General features: G+C 32.8%; 1 protein-coding gene across 1 annotated transcript; it reads right to left on the bottom strand.

Annotated features, from left to right (window-relative positions):
- Nucleotides 1–812: 812 nt before the first annotated feature.
- On the bottom strand, nt 813–7987 carry LOC100817677 (condensin complex subunit 3). Its single transcript, XM_003537395.5, has 12 exons — nt 7555–7987; nt 7093–7296; nt 6480–6625; nt 5629–5897; nt 5077–5174; nt 4526–4673; nt 3996–4435; nt 2940–3454; nt 2787–2847; nt 2395–2673; nt 1792–2053; nt 813–1341 (listed from the first exon to the last, which is right to left on the bottom strand). Exons 1-12 carry the CDS (start codon nt 7918–7920, stop codon nt 1028–1030), a joined length of 3102 nt encoding a protein of 1033 aa, XP_003537443.1. The 5' UTR covers nt 7921–7987; the 3' UTR covers nt 813–1027.
- Between the last annotated feature and the right edge of the window lie 10477 nt (nt 7988–18464).

Genomic DNA, 18464 nt, shown 5'->3' with positions numbered 1-18464 from the left:
ACGACATTATTATATGGGACCACGCATGAGACAAGATACATCATCCAGCATGGGTGCTTCAATTCGGTCCATTCAACCATAAGCTAGCATTAAATTAGAATCAGGGTGGTGCTAGTGGAGTATATTAAGTATTGTTTGTCTTGGATTGAATAACCTTTCTCTCATAATCAAATATTATTGGTTTCTTTCCACATTTACATTCATATTTTGATCAATTATACAACGAGTCTTTCTTCCCCCCTCATTAATGTATCACACCATAACCAATAACATGGTCTCATGTGTTCTTGTTTAGCCGAAATTGAATACAAGCCCAATAATTAGAAACATGGTTTTAGGGGGTGCCACATTATGTTTTAGGAGGTGCAAAGGGAGTTCTCTAATTGTGGGTCTTTTGTAAGAATGTTGCTTCTTGCATCTCCCTGCACCCATTACATTTCAGAATGCTCACATTACATTAATATATTTAGATTATTCATGAATATATATATATATATATATGGAAAAAATTCAATGGACAATTAAACTTTAGTAGTTAAAATGAGACCTGTAATATTTTTTATCGAAAATAAATTTCATTAATCCAACCTTTGAATAAAAAGTGCTCATATGAACGTGGCAGCAAACTTGTGAAGTATTCAGTTTTGATAGCTTGCCAAACCTTATAAGATACAGGTCATGCGACTAATCCACATAAGCTCAATATTGCTTAAGCAATCGCTTGAAACCACTAACATCTGATTTCTCACAACAATAATTCTCATTAAAGGCAATCCAATGAGATATAAGAAAGCCAACGGAGTCACCAGTAATTGCTACACACAAGAATTTCTTTCATTCATTCACTCCAATTCATTGCGATACTGTTACAGTTATATACTATGACTTAACGATCAAATGCTATCTTGACTATTGATGCGCTCTTCTGTACAGAACCTGCAATCTAAGTAATCAAACAATACAACAACAAGATGCTAACAACTTAATGACCATTAGATGTATCATGTTAAGCACATATTTAACTGTACTAATCGAATGCATCAGAAGCTTCTGATGTTACATCAGACTCTTCTTCCTCGAGTTCTTCCATTTCATCAATTTTGAGCGATCTAGTGGCAGAAGACATCTTGTTCATTGCTGCCGTTTTGCTTGCTCTCTGTGAGCGACTTATTACAGAATGATGGGTGGTAGGAACTGCAGAAGGTGAATCTTCATCAGAACTTTCTTCCTCAATCCTTACCCTTCTCCTGGAACGTGTTGGCCTAGTTGGGGGTGCAGCTGGTGTTTGTGGCATTGAAACAGAACCATTCAAATCCAGGTCGCAATCAAGTTCCAATTTCCCTTCAATATATAAGATGAGAAGGCACATATGAGCAGTAAAAAAGGTTTTCAAGGGGGAAAGCATTTGGTTTGCAAAGATGTTCAATAGGCAAATGAATTAAGTATATCAAAAATTAAGATTAAAATTGACTTCCTAATACTGCATTTTTTTTTTCTGATGTGTTAATCAAATCTTGTATCATGGAAAATGAGAGGGAAAGGTAAAACATGTACCCTGAAGTCCTGAACGAGTGATATTTCAAGTTAGTGATTTAATTTATAAGTTAGCTAGTTCACTTGCTTGATTGAACAAATCCCTTTTTCCCCCACGACACATCATAATAATAACAACTAGAATCAGTACGTGGCCCGATCACCATTTGAGGCTTAAGACAGTTGCAACAGAATATTACCAAAGGCTAGGTATTTTTTTCATTTCAAACATACTAGAAGAGAAAAATAAAGAGTTACCCAAAATAAGATTAACTTCATCTTGCATCAATTCCTGATCTGGTTGATTATCTACTGTCATGAGACGTTCAGACATGCGTTTCAATTCCTTAACAATATCTTTCTCTGAAGATGCACATTCTAGCACGCGACATAAAAGCCTCCTCATAAATTTTATTGGTCCTTGTTCTGATATCCGAAACTGAAGCAAAACAAGTATTCTACATAAAGCCGACACATATGCCTTCTCAGCTGCTGTCTTCTTCGATTGAAAGCTTGCCACCTTAACAAAGTGAAGGATAAGAAGCAAAAAGAAATAGAACAAACAATCGTTAATTAAATTTGAATCATGCAGCATTTTCATTTAACGGTTAACCATCTGATACAAAATCCATGTATGTCATTTTCATTTAACAATATCAACTGACGCCTATATACAATGAATGTTTCTTAGATGTAGTTTCTATATCAGATTTAGAACGTAGCAATTAAAGCAGAATTCTAGGGACTACCACTATCGATTCATACTAAGATGAAGCCTTATAATATTATGCCAATTGCCAGGTGAACAAAAAAGCAAATATTAGCATATCTTTAAATAACTCCAAATTTGTGGATGATTACCTCTACGGCTAAGCGTAGTGCGAGCCCCTCCTCACCACACTCAAATGGAACTTCCACACAACTATCTATGACTTGTGGATGTTCCGTGCTAGTATTTTCACAATCTGGTTGAGTCTCTTTAACGTATAAGGGAATCTGCACCATCTGCAGCATAAAACGGGAAGCTTGAACAGCACGCTTACGCATCTGCGACACCATAAAAGTAGAACCCGCAGAATTGCCAAAAATTCCTGGCCACATTGAACGCATTGCTGGAATGAAACTTTTCGTTATGCACCTCTGTATTCATAGAAATAAAACAACTAAGGCGTTATCTCTGACATTCAATAAATTAAAAAGTAAGAATGGTGGACAAGGTAATACACAGAAAATATGATATAAGTGATGCTTGCCTTATGATTGGCTGAGAGACATGGGTAAAGCTCGAAGAAAACAGATAAGCATTGCTTCAATCTGGCAAACAAGCGACAAATTAAATCTCAATGAGCTGCCAGTACAGTGCAAGAATAATACAAACATGGTAGGGGGAGATGAACAAATCTCACCTGTGCAAGTGTTCCGACACGTCAGTGAAATACAAGTAAATGAGCTTTGATAAAATAACAGGATGCAAAGAAGCTGGTATGCTTGGATAGTTGTCACTTAAGAGAAGAATTTTGGCAAACCCCTCTCCAAGAATAGCATGAACGCACTCATCTTCGTTGCTAGGTAAAGGACTCGCCCAGTCATCATTTTCAAAGCCGCCATATAAGATATCAAGCGTCCCAACATCTAATTCCTCTTCTGAATCAGAAAAGTTCAGAGGAGAAAAAGTCGTCTTCTCACTGTTTAATTGGCATGGAATACTGAGGTTTAACATCTTGTCAACTTCTTGAGGACCATACCACATCACGAGATCAATTAATGCCTTACAAGCCTCTATACTGATTGAATGCGGCCCCTTAATATATGAAATCCTCAACTGTTTCAAAAGTTCTGCACTTGGTTTCCTTTCCAAAAGGCCAAAAAGGCCAAGGCATCTGATTGCAATCCTTTGCACATCCAAATGAGATTGTTTTGCCTGAGTATTTAATTTCACACATCAGTAAACAAATAGCAACCAATGCCCTTAAACATGTACCAGTGTGGGCTGAGTTGGCCCTCATCAAGCCATTTTCTAAATAGCAAGTCATAATTCATTGGAAATTTAATACCTTCCAACAATACATACTTGAAATGTATGGTATTGTGGTATATGTATGTATAGACTATATATCATTTTCTATGTTTTCTTAATAATTCGTTTAATATCATGTCAACATTATCATAATTCACCTATCTATAAGGAACCGAACTGAAGGAATAACATCAATAAATGAGGCATTCATTAACTATTTACGATTGGATAGATTAGTAAATTTATTTTGTAGCCATGAGCCAAATTTTATCTAAATTCTCGCCTAATTTTAATTATGGCAAAAGATTGACCAAGTTCCTTCACAATTTTTTGATGATGATGCAAGAATCAATTCTTATCGAAATAAACCTGCTAAAATTTATTAATATAAAAAATAAAGTTAGCTAAATGCCTAAAAACAATAGAGAATGCAACAATTTATTACCCCCGGTAGTAGTAAAGATTGGAGTAGCTCATCAGGTTCAATAGCCTTGCCCTGAAGAAAGCGAAGTGATTTTGCATTTTTAAGCAAAAGGCCAGTAAGAGAGAGGCTGTGCATCCACTGCACATAATCTGCTGTTCTCTCCCTGCAAGGTTGGGCGAGCTCTTCTATTATTGCCAGAATAACTTCTTCAAATTCACCAGGAGCAGCATGGACTTTCCTTGCTAAACTGGCTACAGCTTCAGCCCAATCATTGTCCCCACCAAAACTTAATCCATCTCCAAGAACAACTATATTCCCTTCATCATCATCCTCATGCTCAGGAGGCTTGCACATAAGCTCATGCAGAAATGCACCAGCAGTCTTTCTATTTGTAACATCAGAAAAATCAAACATGCAACCAAGCAAAAGCAGCTGCCGGCATGCAAAGCGATGGTTTGATCCTGAAGATATTAGATTAGTCATTAGACCACTTAAGTATGTATTAAACGGTTTGGAGTATATCAGTATCATTCATATAAACTTATACTCACCAGCATTAGTATGAGCTCTGACCAATTCTATATATTCACCAACTGTTGCAGGAAGAATTTTTTCTAGAAGGTCATTTTTATCTGATGCTTCTGCTGCATATACTTCTGCTTCAGTACCCATTGTTGCTGCAGCATCAGAGCCTTTGGCCTATTGGGGCACAATTCAAAATCCTTAGTGATTCCAAAACAAAGAAGAAAACCATAATAATTGTAAATTAAATTCCAAAATGTATAGTATCAACACATGATGAAACAAGTCAGAATTTTGACTAAAGAAAAGCATTATTATTTTTATAATTTCTTATAGCAAATTCTGGCTACCAGTAACATTCATTGATATTCTAGCGGAATAATAAATGTAGACAGCTTTATTCAAATTACAGTGGTATCACTGGTATGTTGACATCTTATATCAGCTTTGCACTAATTTTTGCATTTAACCACTAATCTATAATAAACAAAATGAGACAAAACATGCCTCTGCTTTTTTCTTGGGTTGCACTTATAAAGATAACTAAATGTGAAAATTGGATATATTCATTTTCACTCACATGTGCTTCTGACTGTAAATGCTTGCAAACAGTTCTCCAATAAAGAGCAGCCTCTGCTTCCATCGGATGAATGCTTGGTGGGCAATGAACCGCATCCCCTACAATTTAAATGGGAAACAATAAAGTATGCTACACAATACCACTCAGGTTTAATCTAATTTCCACCTAGCAGTTAAAAAATAATTGGTTAACTTCTCATAATAGCATTCAAGAAACTAGATTCCTGGAGGCAATAAAATAGCAGTTGTTAAAGTACCAGATGGCGCAGGGACACAGTCACGCAGCTTCAGTCAATATATTTGTCCAACCAACCATTTCTATAAACCTTTTTGCTTTTTGAACTCATGTTTGTGAAAATTGAAATAGTTAGCCATCAAATATTCGAAAACTTGATTATTTAGCATTGTCACAAACATGACATCAACCCAAGAATTTAAATTTCATTTTGATAGATTTAATCATGTAATATGTAACAACTAACAACTCTTAAAGGTAAAAAATTATAAAATTAAATAAATAAATAACAAATTAAACTGCAAATATTTAGCTAACCTTCTGTTCTGTCACCATTTGATGATATGTACTGCTGGATACTTGCACCATTCTGTAGTTTTACCAAACCAGCTTTAAGAAGCACCTCCATTACAGATTCACTAACTGATTCATAGGTTTCAACATCAAGATACTTCAAAAGTTCTATAGTATCACCATTACAACACTTCATGAGCCATTCATCTTTCAATAGTTTAAAACATTCTTTTGAGACAGCAACAGACCGGTCAGCAAGTCCTCTCCGAAGAATTACTGTCCTGAGTTTAATGCTACAGAAACCAGGCAAATGAGAGGGAAAAGGGTTAGACAAGGGTACTTAAGTAAATTTACAGTGGAAAAATGTTTGAAGAGATTGCAATATAGTAAGATATCCACCCTTTGTGACTGTAATTATAGGATTCCATAACACTACATGATCTATAAATTTCTTTTAGAAAAAACGGATAATAATCTTCAAATATACATTAAAACAGGGGGCAAACACAAAGAAGACAAATTATACCAATTACAAATTATTAGTGTAGCGACAATAGATGAGAGGTTACAGAAGAGGACATGCATAGAAGACATAGAAAGTATTAGTCTTTGTAAAATGGAAGAAAAGATTGAGATCTTCTAACTTGTAGTGTGGATTTTAGAAAGTGACCGTAGCCACTAGTTAGAAAAATAAATGGAGTGATTATCATTATCCATGTGCTTGCATTAATGAAAACAAAGATCATTGGTTTTAATTTTTCAACAGTGTAAACCCCCTTCACATTAAAGGATCCAAATCCTAGGTGGAAACTAGTATATACAATGTTAGATGATGGCGATAGTATTATTATTGCTTTACTATAGGGGAACTTTACCTTAAGCTTTGAAGAGGAAATTTATTAGCTAGAACACAGTATGCTGCTTTGCGTACAGATTCACTCACATCCAAGGTACAATCAATGATAACTTGAGAGGTTGCACTAGAAGGAGGCAAAGATAAAACAATCATCTTGCGAACATCCTGCACACCATTTCAAAATTATTAACGAGAATACTACCTATCTGCATGCGTATGTAGTATTAAGATGTGTACCAGCAATCCTAAAATGTTTTGTGCAGATATTGTTCCATTCAAAGACACTACACAAGATTCAAGACTCCAAAATTAGATTAAAAAGAAAAATCCATATCGATATAGTCCAAATCCAAAAATATATCCCTTTTAGTCAAATCTTTAAAGTAACAGAAAATCAAAATTTAATGTACCCAAATAATCATAAGGTGCAGGGGAAATCTCTGAAATAATCGTGTAACCATGGTCATGTCACAATACAATGCAAATCCGTGCTAATATGAGAAGTTAATAGCCAACAGAATATAATCTAATAGTAACCTATTAATTAAAAACCCTGAACACAAAACAGCGCATAAAGGCATCAAGGGAGGAAACAGAAAAAGAAATTCACATGAACCAATTGGGACACTCACCGCATTCTGCTCCAAAGGAAGCACCTCGAGGAACAAATCAAGGATGTCACTATTCACAGAGTCATTCACGAAGCGCGAAAGCGCTCTAACCGCAAAAGTACGCACCACAGGGATCTTGTCTCGCACCCTCACCTTCATCCACTCTATCACCTCATCCCATATCTCATTGCTAACTTCAGCATCATCCGGTAGCCGCAATATTATCTACGATTCAACCAATCGGAGAAATTAACTCTAATTTCAACTATCGCTGCACACTCACATCTTCTGTGTAATCCTAGACGGTGAAATTATAATCGTTTTCCACCTTAGTATCAGACTTCATAAAACTTTCACTTCGGTCACTAATTTTTTAAATTTAATGTTGCAAAATAGACTAATATGAATAAAATTTTGTAACATTTTGCAAAACTAGAGATTAAATATTTGCTCGGAAGCTGAGAGAAATGGAGAATTCAATACCTCAGAGACGATCTGGCAGGCTCGGAACCTGGCGGTTTTGTTTGATGCCGTGGCGGCAGCGAGGAGGAACTTGAGGAAGTGGTCGAGGAACTCATCGGAAGCAGCAGCGGTGGTGGCGACGGCGAAGGCGGAGACGAAGAAAACAACGCGGTCGGCGGAAGCAAGGCGCCTCTGAAAGTCGAAGAGAGGAGTTAGGGTTTTAGAGAAGGCGGAGAAGAAGTGCGAATGAGAAGAGGATTTGGATCGGAGAAGCGACAATTCCTTGAGCTTTCGGTTGTGAGTGGCGTATGAGGTTCGAGCCTCGTCGAGAATTGCGGCGATTTTCAGCATCAATCGCTTCGCTTCTTCTGCATCGTTCTCCTCCATGACTCTCTCTTCGATGAAGTGAATGTGAAAAGGAGTGTGTCAATGAATTCTGAAGTCTGAACTGAATCTCAATCGTAGCGTTTTGGTTTTGAATTTGAGCGGGAGTTGGAGTTTTAGTCGATTTGGGCCTAAGTCATTATAGGCCGTTACGGCTCACATATAGGGTGATGCTAGGTGCACCAGCATTATTGCTTGTGCACCCAGCAATTGTTTTTAATTCCCTAAATGCCCCTGGTGTCTTCTTCCTTTTGAAGTTGGTTGCAGTGTTATTTTTTCTCTTATGCCTCCATTGTTTTTTTCTTCACTTTCTCCCTCTATTGTTGATTTGTGTTGGTTTTTCATTATTGAGAGAGTTGTCGCTTGGGTCGAGGTGAAAGTGTTACGGGTCGGTGGTGATTGTTGCGGTGGTTGTTTCGTCGTCGTCGACATTTAAGGTACGCCATTTTGCTGCATTTTGCTGGGTGTGCGTGAGTTGATCCGTATGTGTAAGTTATAAGTACTGATCAAGTTGATTCGTAAGATCTATACAGATCAAGTTGATCCGTGAGATCTATACAAATCAAGTTGATCCGTAAGTTAAAATTACACATATAGATCAAGTTGATCCGTATGACTCATAGGGATCAACTATGACTCATATAGATCAACTATGACTCATACGGATCAAGTTAATACATATGAGTCATACGGATCAACTTAAGTGAAGGACATCTTCGTCCATTCACTTAAAATGCTGGGTGCATCTAACATCACCCTCACATATATCATGGACAACGGCTTGCCATTGGCCTCAACATAGTGCTATTGGCCTCCCATATATCTTTCAAAATTTTAAAAAATGCAATTCCCCATAATGCACAACCTAAATACATTTCTATTGGAGTGCTAAAAACATTAAAACTTCGTACCCCATTGCCCAGAGGCTCTTCGCTATGCGAAGGTATGGGGGAGGGATATTGTACGCAGTCTTACCCTTGCATATGCAAAGAGGCTGTTTCCGGATTCGAACCCATGACCAACAAGTCACCAAGGCACAACTTTACCGCTGCACCAGGGCTCGCCCTCGGAGTGCTAAAAACATTGTACAACATAATTGTGATTTCAATGTATATTTTGTTTTTTGCACTCCCATTAGAGTAGCAAAAGTGTATTTTCATTGTGCAACTAAGTTTGTAAAAAGAAATGCACAACGGAATTCTAATTTTATTGTGCAAGTGAGAGTTACCAAAGAATGTACAACAAAAACATGACTATATTGCCCAATATATAAAGGAATCATGGTTTTGTTGTACACTTTTTTTGTTTTTTCATTGTTTGACAGGTAAAATTAACTTAGGAATTAATTGCATAATTTGCAATTTAACAAAATTATGATTTTATTGTATTGTAATTCTTGTAACACAACATAATCATGATTTTGTTACGTCACAATTTTTATGATACAACAAAATCATAATTTCATTGTGTTATAGACATTATAGATGGAAAAGAGTGAGTCTCAATATTGAAGGAAATGAGACAAAGAATATTTTGATATTCGCGTATTAATTATAAGGGTTAAAAACAATTTTAAAGGACCAATATCAATTCCCCATTTATAATAATAAAACAGCCCAAAAAAAATCCCTCTATTTGCATCTTTGTTAAATTCTGCCACACGTATGCAAGAAAATTAATTACTGAAAAAAATTATATACCGGCATTTTATGAGATTAGAATTATTTATGCCTCCCTTGCATACTTCTCCTTGTTATTTTTAAGAGAATAAATAATATATTCATAAATAATTAATTTTTTAATATGTTTAATCACAAATTATAATATGTGATGAGTTGATTGACTTTATAATTAATTAGGTGATAGTTTCATGCTAATGTACATTTCTTTGGAATAAAATCAAAGAGAGAAATAGAGGATAAAAGAGAGAGAAGTGGAAAAAAAATCTTACATGTTATTCATTCAACACGTGACAATAACAATCTGACAGTTCTTATAATACTATTTATAAGTATTCGATAATAACACATTTTGTATTTGTATTATTATTAGCATTGTTGACACAAATGCTACATAACCTTTACATTCATTCAATACAATGATCTTCACATGGATTCATCACCAAATTTTACATCACAATTTCAACCAATTATCGGATTTTCCCATTAGTTGAATAATTATTAGAGTCTAAAATACCCAAGTGATTTTCCATTCACGAGAAAGGAATAGAACATAAATTAAACACTAAATCATCTCAAAACCTTGAGCTATTAAATGTATAATTCCTTACCATTCACTTTTATGCTATTCAATACCTTTAAATCTAATGTAAAATTTCTTAGTCACAGCAACATACTCCAAACAACTTGCTATGCTATTTGGTAACCTCTGTCCATGAAACTCGAGTACTTCATTTTTTATTTTCCTGCATACAATAAATACTCTTCAGTCTCTTCTGACATCATCAATGATCACACTCAAAAACTTTTACTCTTTCAAATCGAACCAATACAAATAAAAATCATTAGAATTAATATTGTCATAATCAAAACGCGGCGACGAGCATAAACTACGCAATTGTAAAAGACTTATGTCACATTGCCGTGAGGCTTAATTACAGCATATATTAATTACAAGATATAAGATTAATTTAATGATAAAAAAAATTAATTATGAGTTCAAATTCTTCCATTAATAAATTAACCACTAACATTTATTGATAAAAAAATAGCTTATATCAATTATCAACCTAAATATTAGTCTCCAATTATGTACGAAGTACGACAGTTTTTAACTCTTCTATATATATGTACTGTAGCTATATTTGATCTGTTCAGATTAGAACAGGTGTTAATTATTTAAAAGAAACGATGGTATGGTAGTAGTTATCGTTGAAATTTTATTTAAAAAGTGCATGATGATATTAACCAGGTAGATATAGCCTAGCTAGCTACGTTGTTTACAATGACAAACTAACTTAACTACTTAAGCTTTTTCCATTACTGACATTAAAAACTGATGCCGGTCTTGCTCTATCCAAAAGGCTACTTTTTTAATGTTCCATGATTGACAGAGTTATAAATTTTACTTTTTAATTAACATTTTAGTGGTCCATGTTCTACGGAATCTTCATATCGGAGCATAGTTGACAAATAACTAGAAGGGTAGATGGCAACTTTAAGTTGGATCATAGAAGAAAAAAAAAGTTGTTTAAGTTTATCTCATTTGTTTAAATAAGTGTAATTGAAGTCTTGGACTTCTGTGTTAAAAAAATAGAAAAATATTGTATGTTCAGTCTATAATTTTAGTTGAATTTCATTTTAATTCATTTACTTTTAAATTAATAAATTTAGTCTTTTAACTTAAAAAAATACGTGAATTTAGTCTCAACTCATATTTAAAAGTAACATTTAGTAGACATTTTTTATCACTACAAACTTAGAGAAAGGACTAATTTTTTTTTTTTTACATTAAAGGATTAAATTTATCAAATTTGAAAGTACAAATACCAAAAATCAAGTTTGATTAAAAATACATGAATTAAAAACATTTTTTTAAACAAAACTTGAACTTAATTTATTTAACTCATTTATAAATTTTTTTGTTTTTTTTATTTTTAAAATTACATTTAACCTTGTTGATTTAGTATTTGACACAAAATGTATTACTAAATGATAATTTATAAATAAAAATATGTGCTTAACATATAACTTGTGAAATTCAAATATTGTACACTATCACATTTTTCATAATCCAATAAAATAAATTTATAACTTAACTACTTAAAAAAAACTTCAAAAACAATTTTTTAAGCCTCTTAACAAAATACACATTTTCATTATGAATATAATGGGACAAACACAGGCACACGAAAAATAAATAATAAATATACATGTAATTGGTGTGATCTATTTTAAAAAATTTAAATGAAATTGAAAGTTTATAATTTTTGGGATAAAAATGTCCATTAAAAAAGTGGATATCAAATGAGATTATTCTTTTTATAATAGTTATAGATAAATAACAAAAAGATAGTAAAATCCTTATAATGAATGTAAATAAATGATTTATTTACTAGTCATCAAATATTAAGTTTGAGTTTATTTATTTAATTAAACAAACAAGCATTTAAGAGTCAGATTTAAATAGATCATAAATAACGATAGTCTCATTTACCCTTGTATAAGTAATCTTGCTTTCAAAGTATAACGATAGTCTCATTTACATTCGTATAAGTAACCATGTTTTCAAAGTATACAACAAAGAATCAAACTCTCACATTCATGTGTATGAGATATCTTTGTAAAAAAAGTTAACTCCCCAACAGATCTTAACACATACTTAGAAAGATTAACTTGTAACTTTCAATTAGAGGATATTATCAATAATATATATCTAATAAGACTGTTTCTAATATAAAATGAGTAAAACACCAATTTCATTCCAAAAGTAGGAGGTGTTTGTCAATTGGGTCCTTAAAGTAATAAAATAACAAAAGCATCCTTAAAAGTTCCTATGTTTATCATCTAATCTTTAAACTTAACTATTTTTTATTATTTTAATCCTCAAAAGTAGGTTAATGTTGTCACTTAAATCACATTTTTTTAGTTTTGGACTAAAATGAGTGACAAAATGTATTTCCAAGAACTTTTTTTATTTTACTATTTCCAAGAACTAGAATAACGGGGTCTCACACTTTTAAGAACAAAACTAGTCATTTAGGCAATGAAAAATAATGTTGTCGATGACTACATTTGCAGAAAAATGAATTGTGTAACAGGCTAACAGTAGCTGTATCAAGCTACACACCTTGAAGATGTACACAAGAAGCAAAGCCTGGCATTGATAAATTGGCACTAGATGCCACACACTCTAGGACACTAATAAAAGAGAAGTAAAACCCGTCATCTCCTACAATGTTGCCCCCTCGTCATCTCCAAGTCTAACTATCCAAGTTTTTTTTTTCATCAACAATGAGTCAATGACAATAACAAAGCCATTTTGGTGCTTTCAATAAACCCTATGACAGACACAGAAGTTTTGTGTAATTTGCACTAGGCATGCATAGCGATCGAGTCACCACAGATTTTTGAATCCGAAACTGAAAACTCATTTTCCGCATAGGCTAGGAAAAAAAAAGTCTGATGGTTATTAACTTAAGAAAATTATTAATCAGACTTCTTAGAACATTAGTTAAAAAATTAAAATATACAAATTTATGATATTCGTAATCTTTTTTACGCCCTCGTATAATAAATATTTTTTTCTTGAAGTTCTTTAATTAATATCCTGAAAAGACTAATAAGCAATAACATCAATTTAAAATAGTAGTATTATATTAGAGTAAATTTATGCTATGCTAATTAGTTATAGTTAGTGACAAAGATGAGTATGAGGAGTTTTGACCAAAAGGGATAATTCTATTTGAAATTTTTTAAATAGGGTAATTTTTTTTAATTAATTCTTAAATAAGGATAAGTCGTACGAATTTTTATGACGTCGAAAAAAAATTGACAACTTCAATCTTTTCTTATAGTGGAGTCATAAAAACTCCAATTACTTCTGTTTTAATATTTTTAAAATATATATATATATATATATATATATATATATATATATATAATTGTAAAATTTATAATGACTTCAAAGTTGTGCTAATTTTTTTTCAAAATTAATTTTGAACAACTTTAAAGTAGTTTTAATTTTTATGGCTTCTCTATTTTTTAATAGTTTTTGTTTCAATGTTTTTAATATTTTTCATACCTATATTAAAAAATAATATTAACTTAAAATTTATCAAATAATATTAAAGTCTTTTAATTATTTTTTATATTCATCATTAAGTAAACTAATAATTTCATACAATATCATTAATTAATTTTATTTGATAAAATTATTTTAATATTAACAACAGAAATAATTTAATAATAAAAATAGTTGTTAAAATGAAAACAACATAATACATTAATATAAATTAAATAATACAAAGTAAACACAAATATAAAATTAAAAAATAAAAATAATATTAGTTTTCAACTTGTCTATATGGACACTTATTATAATTATGTCTTTCAAATCTAAACCATGAACATTTCTAGTTATCGGACATCATCCCACTATTAACATTTTTCATTTTTTCTTAAACTAATCTATGTGTAGTACTTTTTAATTTGAATTTAAGTCTTTTGTCGACACCATTTTTTTAATTTACAAAACAAATAACAGTCCACAAAATAAATAATAATCCTTAACATTAGTAACAAAAATATAGACAATATTAAATAAAACAATATACGGAAGTATAAATTAAAACTAATTTAATTTTTTTAAGAAAATTTAGCATGACTTTGAGTTGTAAAATTTTTTATGACTTTAAATAAATAATTAAAAAAAATAGCACGACTTTGAAATCATTATAAATTTTACGACTTTATATAAAAAAAATTAAAATAAAAACTGAAATTGTTGGAGTTATTACGACTCTAATATCTAATTACAAAAAATTAGGCCTATTGATATTCTTAATTTAACCTCTTTTGGAATTTTGACACATGTACACTTTGGGGGTGTTTTAGTCAATTCAAATTTTTGTGCTATTAAAAAGTTATGTACCAAGAATGAGATAGAACTGAGCTATTAAAATGCGCTTTTAAAAAATTTTGATTATCAGAGAGAACAATGGTTGACATAAGGTGATTCACTCTGTTGCACCCTGCTCTTCCTCTTCTCCGGCTATCATCGAACTCTCACTTCCTTCCTTTCTTCTCTATCATATCACCAAAAACCCTTTGTTCTCTATCATCAAAAACAACTTCTCTCAACCTTCCTCTCCTTGGTTGCTCTCTCAATGTCCATCTCCTTCAAATTTGTTCTTAAGGAAGTGTTTTGTAACGCCTTGAAATTTCGATAACTGAAAATAGATGTTTGATGTTTATCTTGTGTTATTTGATTACTTGATAAATTTGGATGATTTAAGGTATTGTGTGAATTAGTCATGTATGATTTACTTGATGTGGATGTTGAGTTATGTGGACTTTTATTGACTTAGGTCGAAATTATGAGATTTCAAGTTTTACCTAAATCTGTTTCATTAAAATTGTGATGTTGAATTCGTTAACCGTTGGATTGCCTTCAATTTTGGATTGTAGGCTTGCAACCCAATTTTGCATGTTTTAAATGTTGGGATTTGCAATATAACATCTAGAGTATGAGATATGATATTTTCCCCAAAGCAGTAAAATTTGTTGGAGCAGAATTCGTCCAAGCGAGCCAAATTTCGCTTGGGCGAGTCTTGCAGGCTACAAATACGTCCAGCAGCATAAAACAACCATTTTTACCTCCATCTCTTCCCCTAAACCCTCCCCCAACACCCCCAACCTCCTCCACCACCACCACTGACCATAGGTGACTGCCATAAGCCGCCTTTGCTTGCCGTCGGACCATGGCACAAAGAAAAACAGTTTAATCGGAGAGGATCTTCAAAACACAACTCGAGGATTTGGTAGAGAAAGAAGCCTCCAATCCTCCCTTCGTAGTTTCTTCGAGGTAACCATGATTTCTATGCTTTTTCCTAGTTAGTTTGAGTCTATATTTGCATCTCCTATGACTTGGGTACCATTATGGGATGTTTTTACACTTCATTTAGAAAACCCTTGAAAAGTTACCTTTTATAAAATATACTTTATTTTTGTAACATTTGTTGAACACTGGTCACAGTAGCCTAATCAGAATTTCAAAATGACGTCTCTTTGATATGGATCTCAAAACATCCTTTTAGCCCTTTTTTAAATTGGATGGGTATTTGACCCCAAAAGATGATATTAACCTTGTCTTTGAAATCTATACTAAATTATCTTTGATTTGGGGATAACTGCGAAATTTGATTTTAATTGATAGTCAATTTTGGCTAAGAACGATTTGAATTCCTTCACTTTATTGTTGTTATTAATGAAATAATGAGAAATTTAATATCATTGTAATTTTTTACCAGCAGGATTCAAAAGAATAAAATTTCAAGTGCTTTGGAGGAAAATTGATGCAAAAACATGAAGAAAAAAGTTAAAGATTAGGACAGCTCGCTTAGCGCACAAGACAAGCCTAGCACGTCTCATCGCTTAACGGCCATCTCACGCTTAGCACAAAGAAGGCCCACAAGAAATTCCAAAGGCGCGCTTAGCGTGAATCCTGCCCTAAGCGTGTGATCACTGTCATACTCGCTAAGCTCAAAAGACCCACTTAGCGCAAGGTCGCGTGAATTTTAAACTACCTTAGGCCTATAAAAGGAGAGTAGAAAGCAAAGGAAAAAAAACATCGAGACTCAGAGCTCTCTAATGAATGCATCCTAAGCCTGAGTATCTCTAATAAGAGAAACCCTTTTTCTATGTCCATTATGCCCTTCTCCTCCTTTATCCATCCCTCTTTTCTATCCATATGAACCCCTAAAGTGCAAAGTCTCTCATGACAATGAGAGGCTAAAACCTCTTTGTTGGGAGCCTAGTAGCCAACAGCCTTGTAATGTAACTTCTTTTACTATCTATTAAATGTAATTTTTGTTTGTATTGTCTCTTTTTTGCTCTTCATTATATTGTATGGTTTGATCATCTATGCATTTGTTTTAGGGATTATACATTGGGAAATGGTAATTTCTAATGAAATGGAAAAGGGCATCTAAACAACTCATTGTTAGGAATAGAATGATCTTGTTTTGCCTATGCATACATCTTCATACTTTATGTAATTTACTATTTTGTCTTTGCAAAGGGATTTAGGAGAGATAATAGATAAATTAGGTTCTTCATCATGAGGGATCAAGGTTGAGTGTCTAATTAGATATGGGTGAAAATTGGAATAACATTAAATAGAGAAACATGTTAATATTGCATGAAGGATAGTTAGGCATGCTAGGCTAGCATATTTAAATTCTAAATTTATCTCTAAGCATTCAAACACATTATCATCTTTATCTTCTATCTTTATCATCTTTTACTTTAAATCTCTATCTTATGTTCTGTCTCTCTTTATCTTTTATTTTAAATTTCCTTATCTCTTGTTGGTAAATTGGGTTTGCACCAATCTAAGTACAAACAAAGTTCATGTGGACTCGACACTCAGCCTTTCATTTTACTTTACTACTTGTGACAAATTGGTGCACTTGCCAACAAGTTAACATTTGGTATATAAAGCTCTGCGTTTGGACGAACGGATGTGAACCTAAGAGATCTTAGAACAACACCACAAGGAACTAACAGAGAGAGATATAGATAAGTGAGGGGAGTTTATTATTTGTTTAGAATTTTTGATACCATAGTTGGGGTCAAGGAACCCAATTATGGGGATGTATGTTTGTCTTTGTGCATGTTGGTTTTCAAGAAAAACTGTATTTTTAACTAATGGGATATGATATATTTGTTATTGATGTGCATGCTGGTTTTCAAGAAAAATTGTATTTTTAACTAATTGGATATGATATATTTGTTATTGATGTGCATGTTGGTTTTCAAGAAAAACTGTGTTTTTAACTAATGTGATGTGATATATTTGTTATTAATGATTTAAATTGTCAATGATGTTGTTGTTGTATTGATTGAAATTTTTGGAAAAAGTCTTAGTTACAGAGGAAACTCTGTCCAAAATTTTATATCTGTTTTTCTATTTACTTCTTTATTAAATTTTAAATGGGCATAAGAGTTGGTTTTGAATACCATAGTTGTCCTCTTTAATTTAGCATTTTCCTTAAAATATTAGTCTCATGATATTATGGATTCTTGTTGTATGAGGTTTATGTTGTCGGAAGACCTGGGGAATGTGAATCCCATGCATGAATTTATATGTATGTATGTGGAATGTGATTGCTTGTGATGTTGAGATGAGATTATATTGATGTTGACAATAACATTGAAATGAGATGATGTTGATGATGTATGTTGTGTATGTACATGGGTGGTGCAGTGACCATATTGGATATCCCTGGAAGGGGAAATAGAGTGTTTAAAGAGTTTTAAGCATCCCTGGAGAAAGAAGGGGATGACTTAGAATCTTTAATTATACATGGTCAGTGCATTGATGATGCTCATGTTTCATATTTCATATTGCATAAAAATAGTATAAACTTTGTTAGTAAGTACACGTAGTTTTTCATGAGGAAAAATACTTGTACTTGGGGGCAAGTCACTCAGTTTGGAACTTCCTTGAGACTCATGCTGATCACTATGGGGGGAAGTTGCATGTGCACGACAGGGTGACCTCGACACTTGTTGCCTAGTTTTCCTAAGTGAGAGTGTCATGTAGACGCGCTTAGGCTATTTCCTGATAAATGGTACCACGTTGCATTTTAGAATTGAGTTAGGTACATGCATCATTCTGAGCATAATTGATTTGAATTATGAAAAAGTTGATGACTAGTTTGTTAAGTGTATGTTGAACCGATGGGTCATTGAGAATGATTGTGTTTATTGTTATTGTTTTCTTGTTAATCATTGTCATTTGGTGTTTGTTGATCTTTTATGATAAACTCACCCTTGCAATTTTTTTACCGTCTGATTGATGCT

Source organism: Glycine max, chromosome 11 (genome assembly GCF_000004515.6).
Source record: "Glycine max cultivar Williams 82 chromosome 11, Glycine_max_v4.0, whole genome shotgun sequence".
NCBI classification, from domain to species: Eukaryota; Viridiplantae; Streptophyta; class Magnoliopsida; order Fabales; family Fabaceae; genus Glycine; species Glycine max.
The sequence above is the reverse complement of the archived record's forward strand: the minus strand, read 5'-3'. Positions and strand labels throughout refer to the sequence as shown.

What these genes read in the sequence shown, in the direction of transcription:
- LOC100817677 (XM_003537395.5), bottom strand. Translation starts at nt 7,920, where the DNA reads ATGGAGGAGAACGATGCAGAAGAAGCGAAGCGATTGATGCTGAAAATC. An exon ending in CAGAGCTCATACTAATGCTG is followed by an intron (nt 4,436 to 4,525) that starts GTGAGTATAAGT and finishes TAATATCTTCAG; the next exon opens with GATCAAACCATCGCTTTGCA. An exon ending in AATCTTTACTACTACCGGGG is followed by an intron (nt 3,455 to 3,995) that starts GTAATAAATTGT and finishes TTAAATACTCAG; the next exon opens with GCAAAACAATCTCATTTGGA.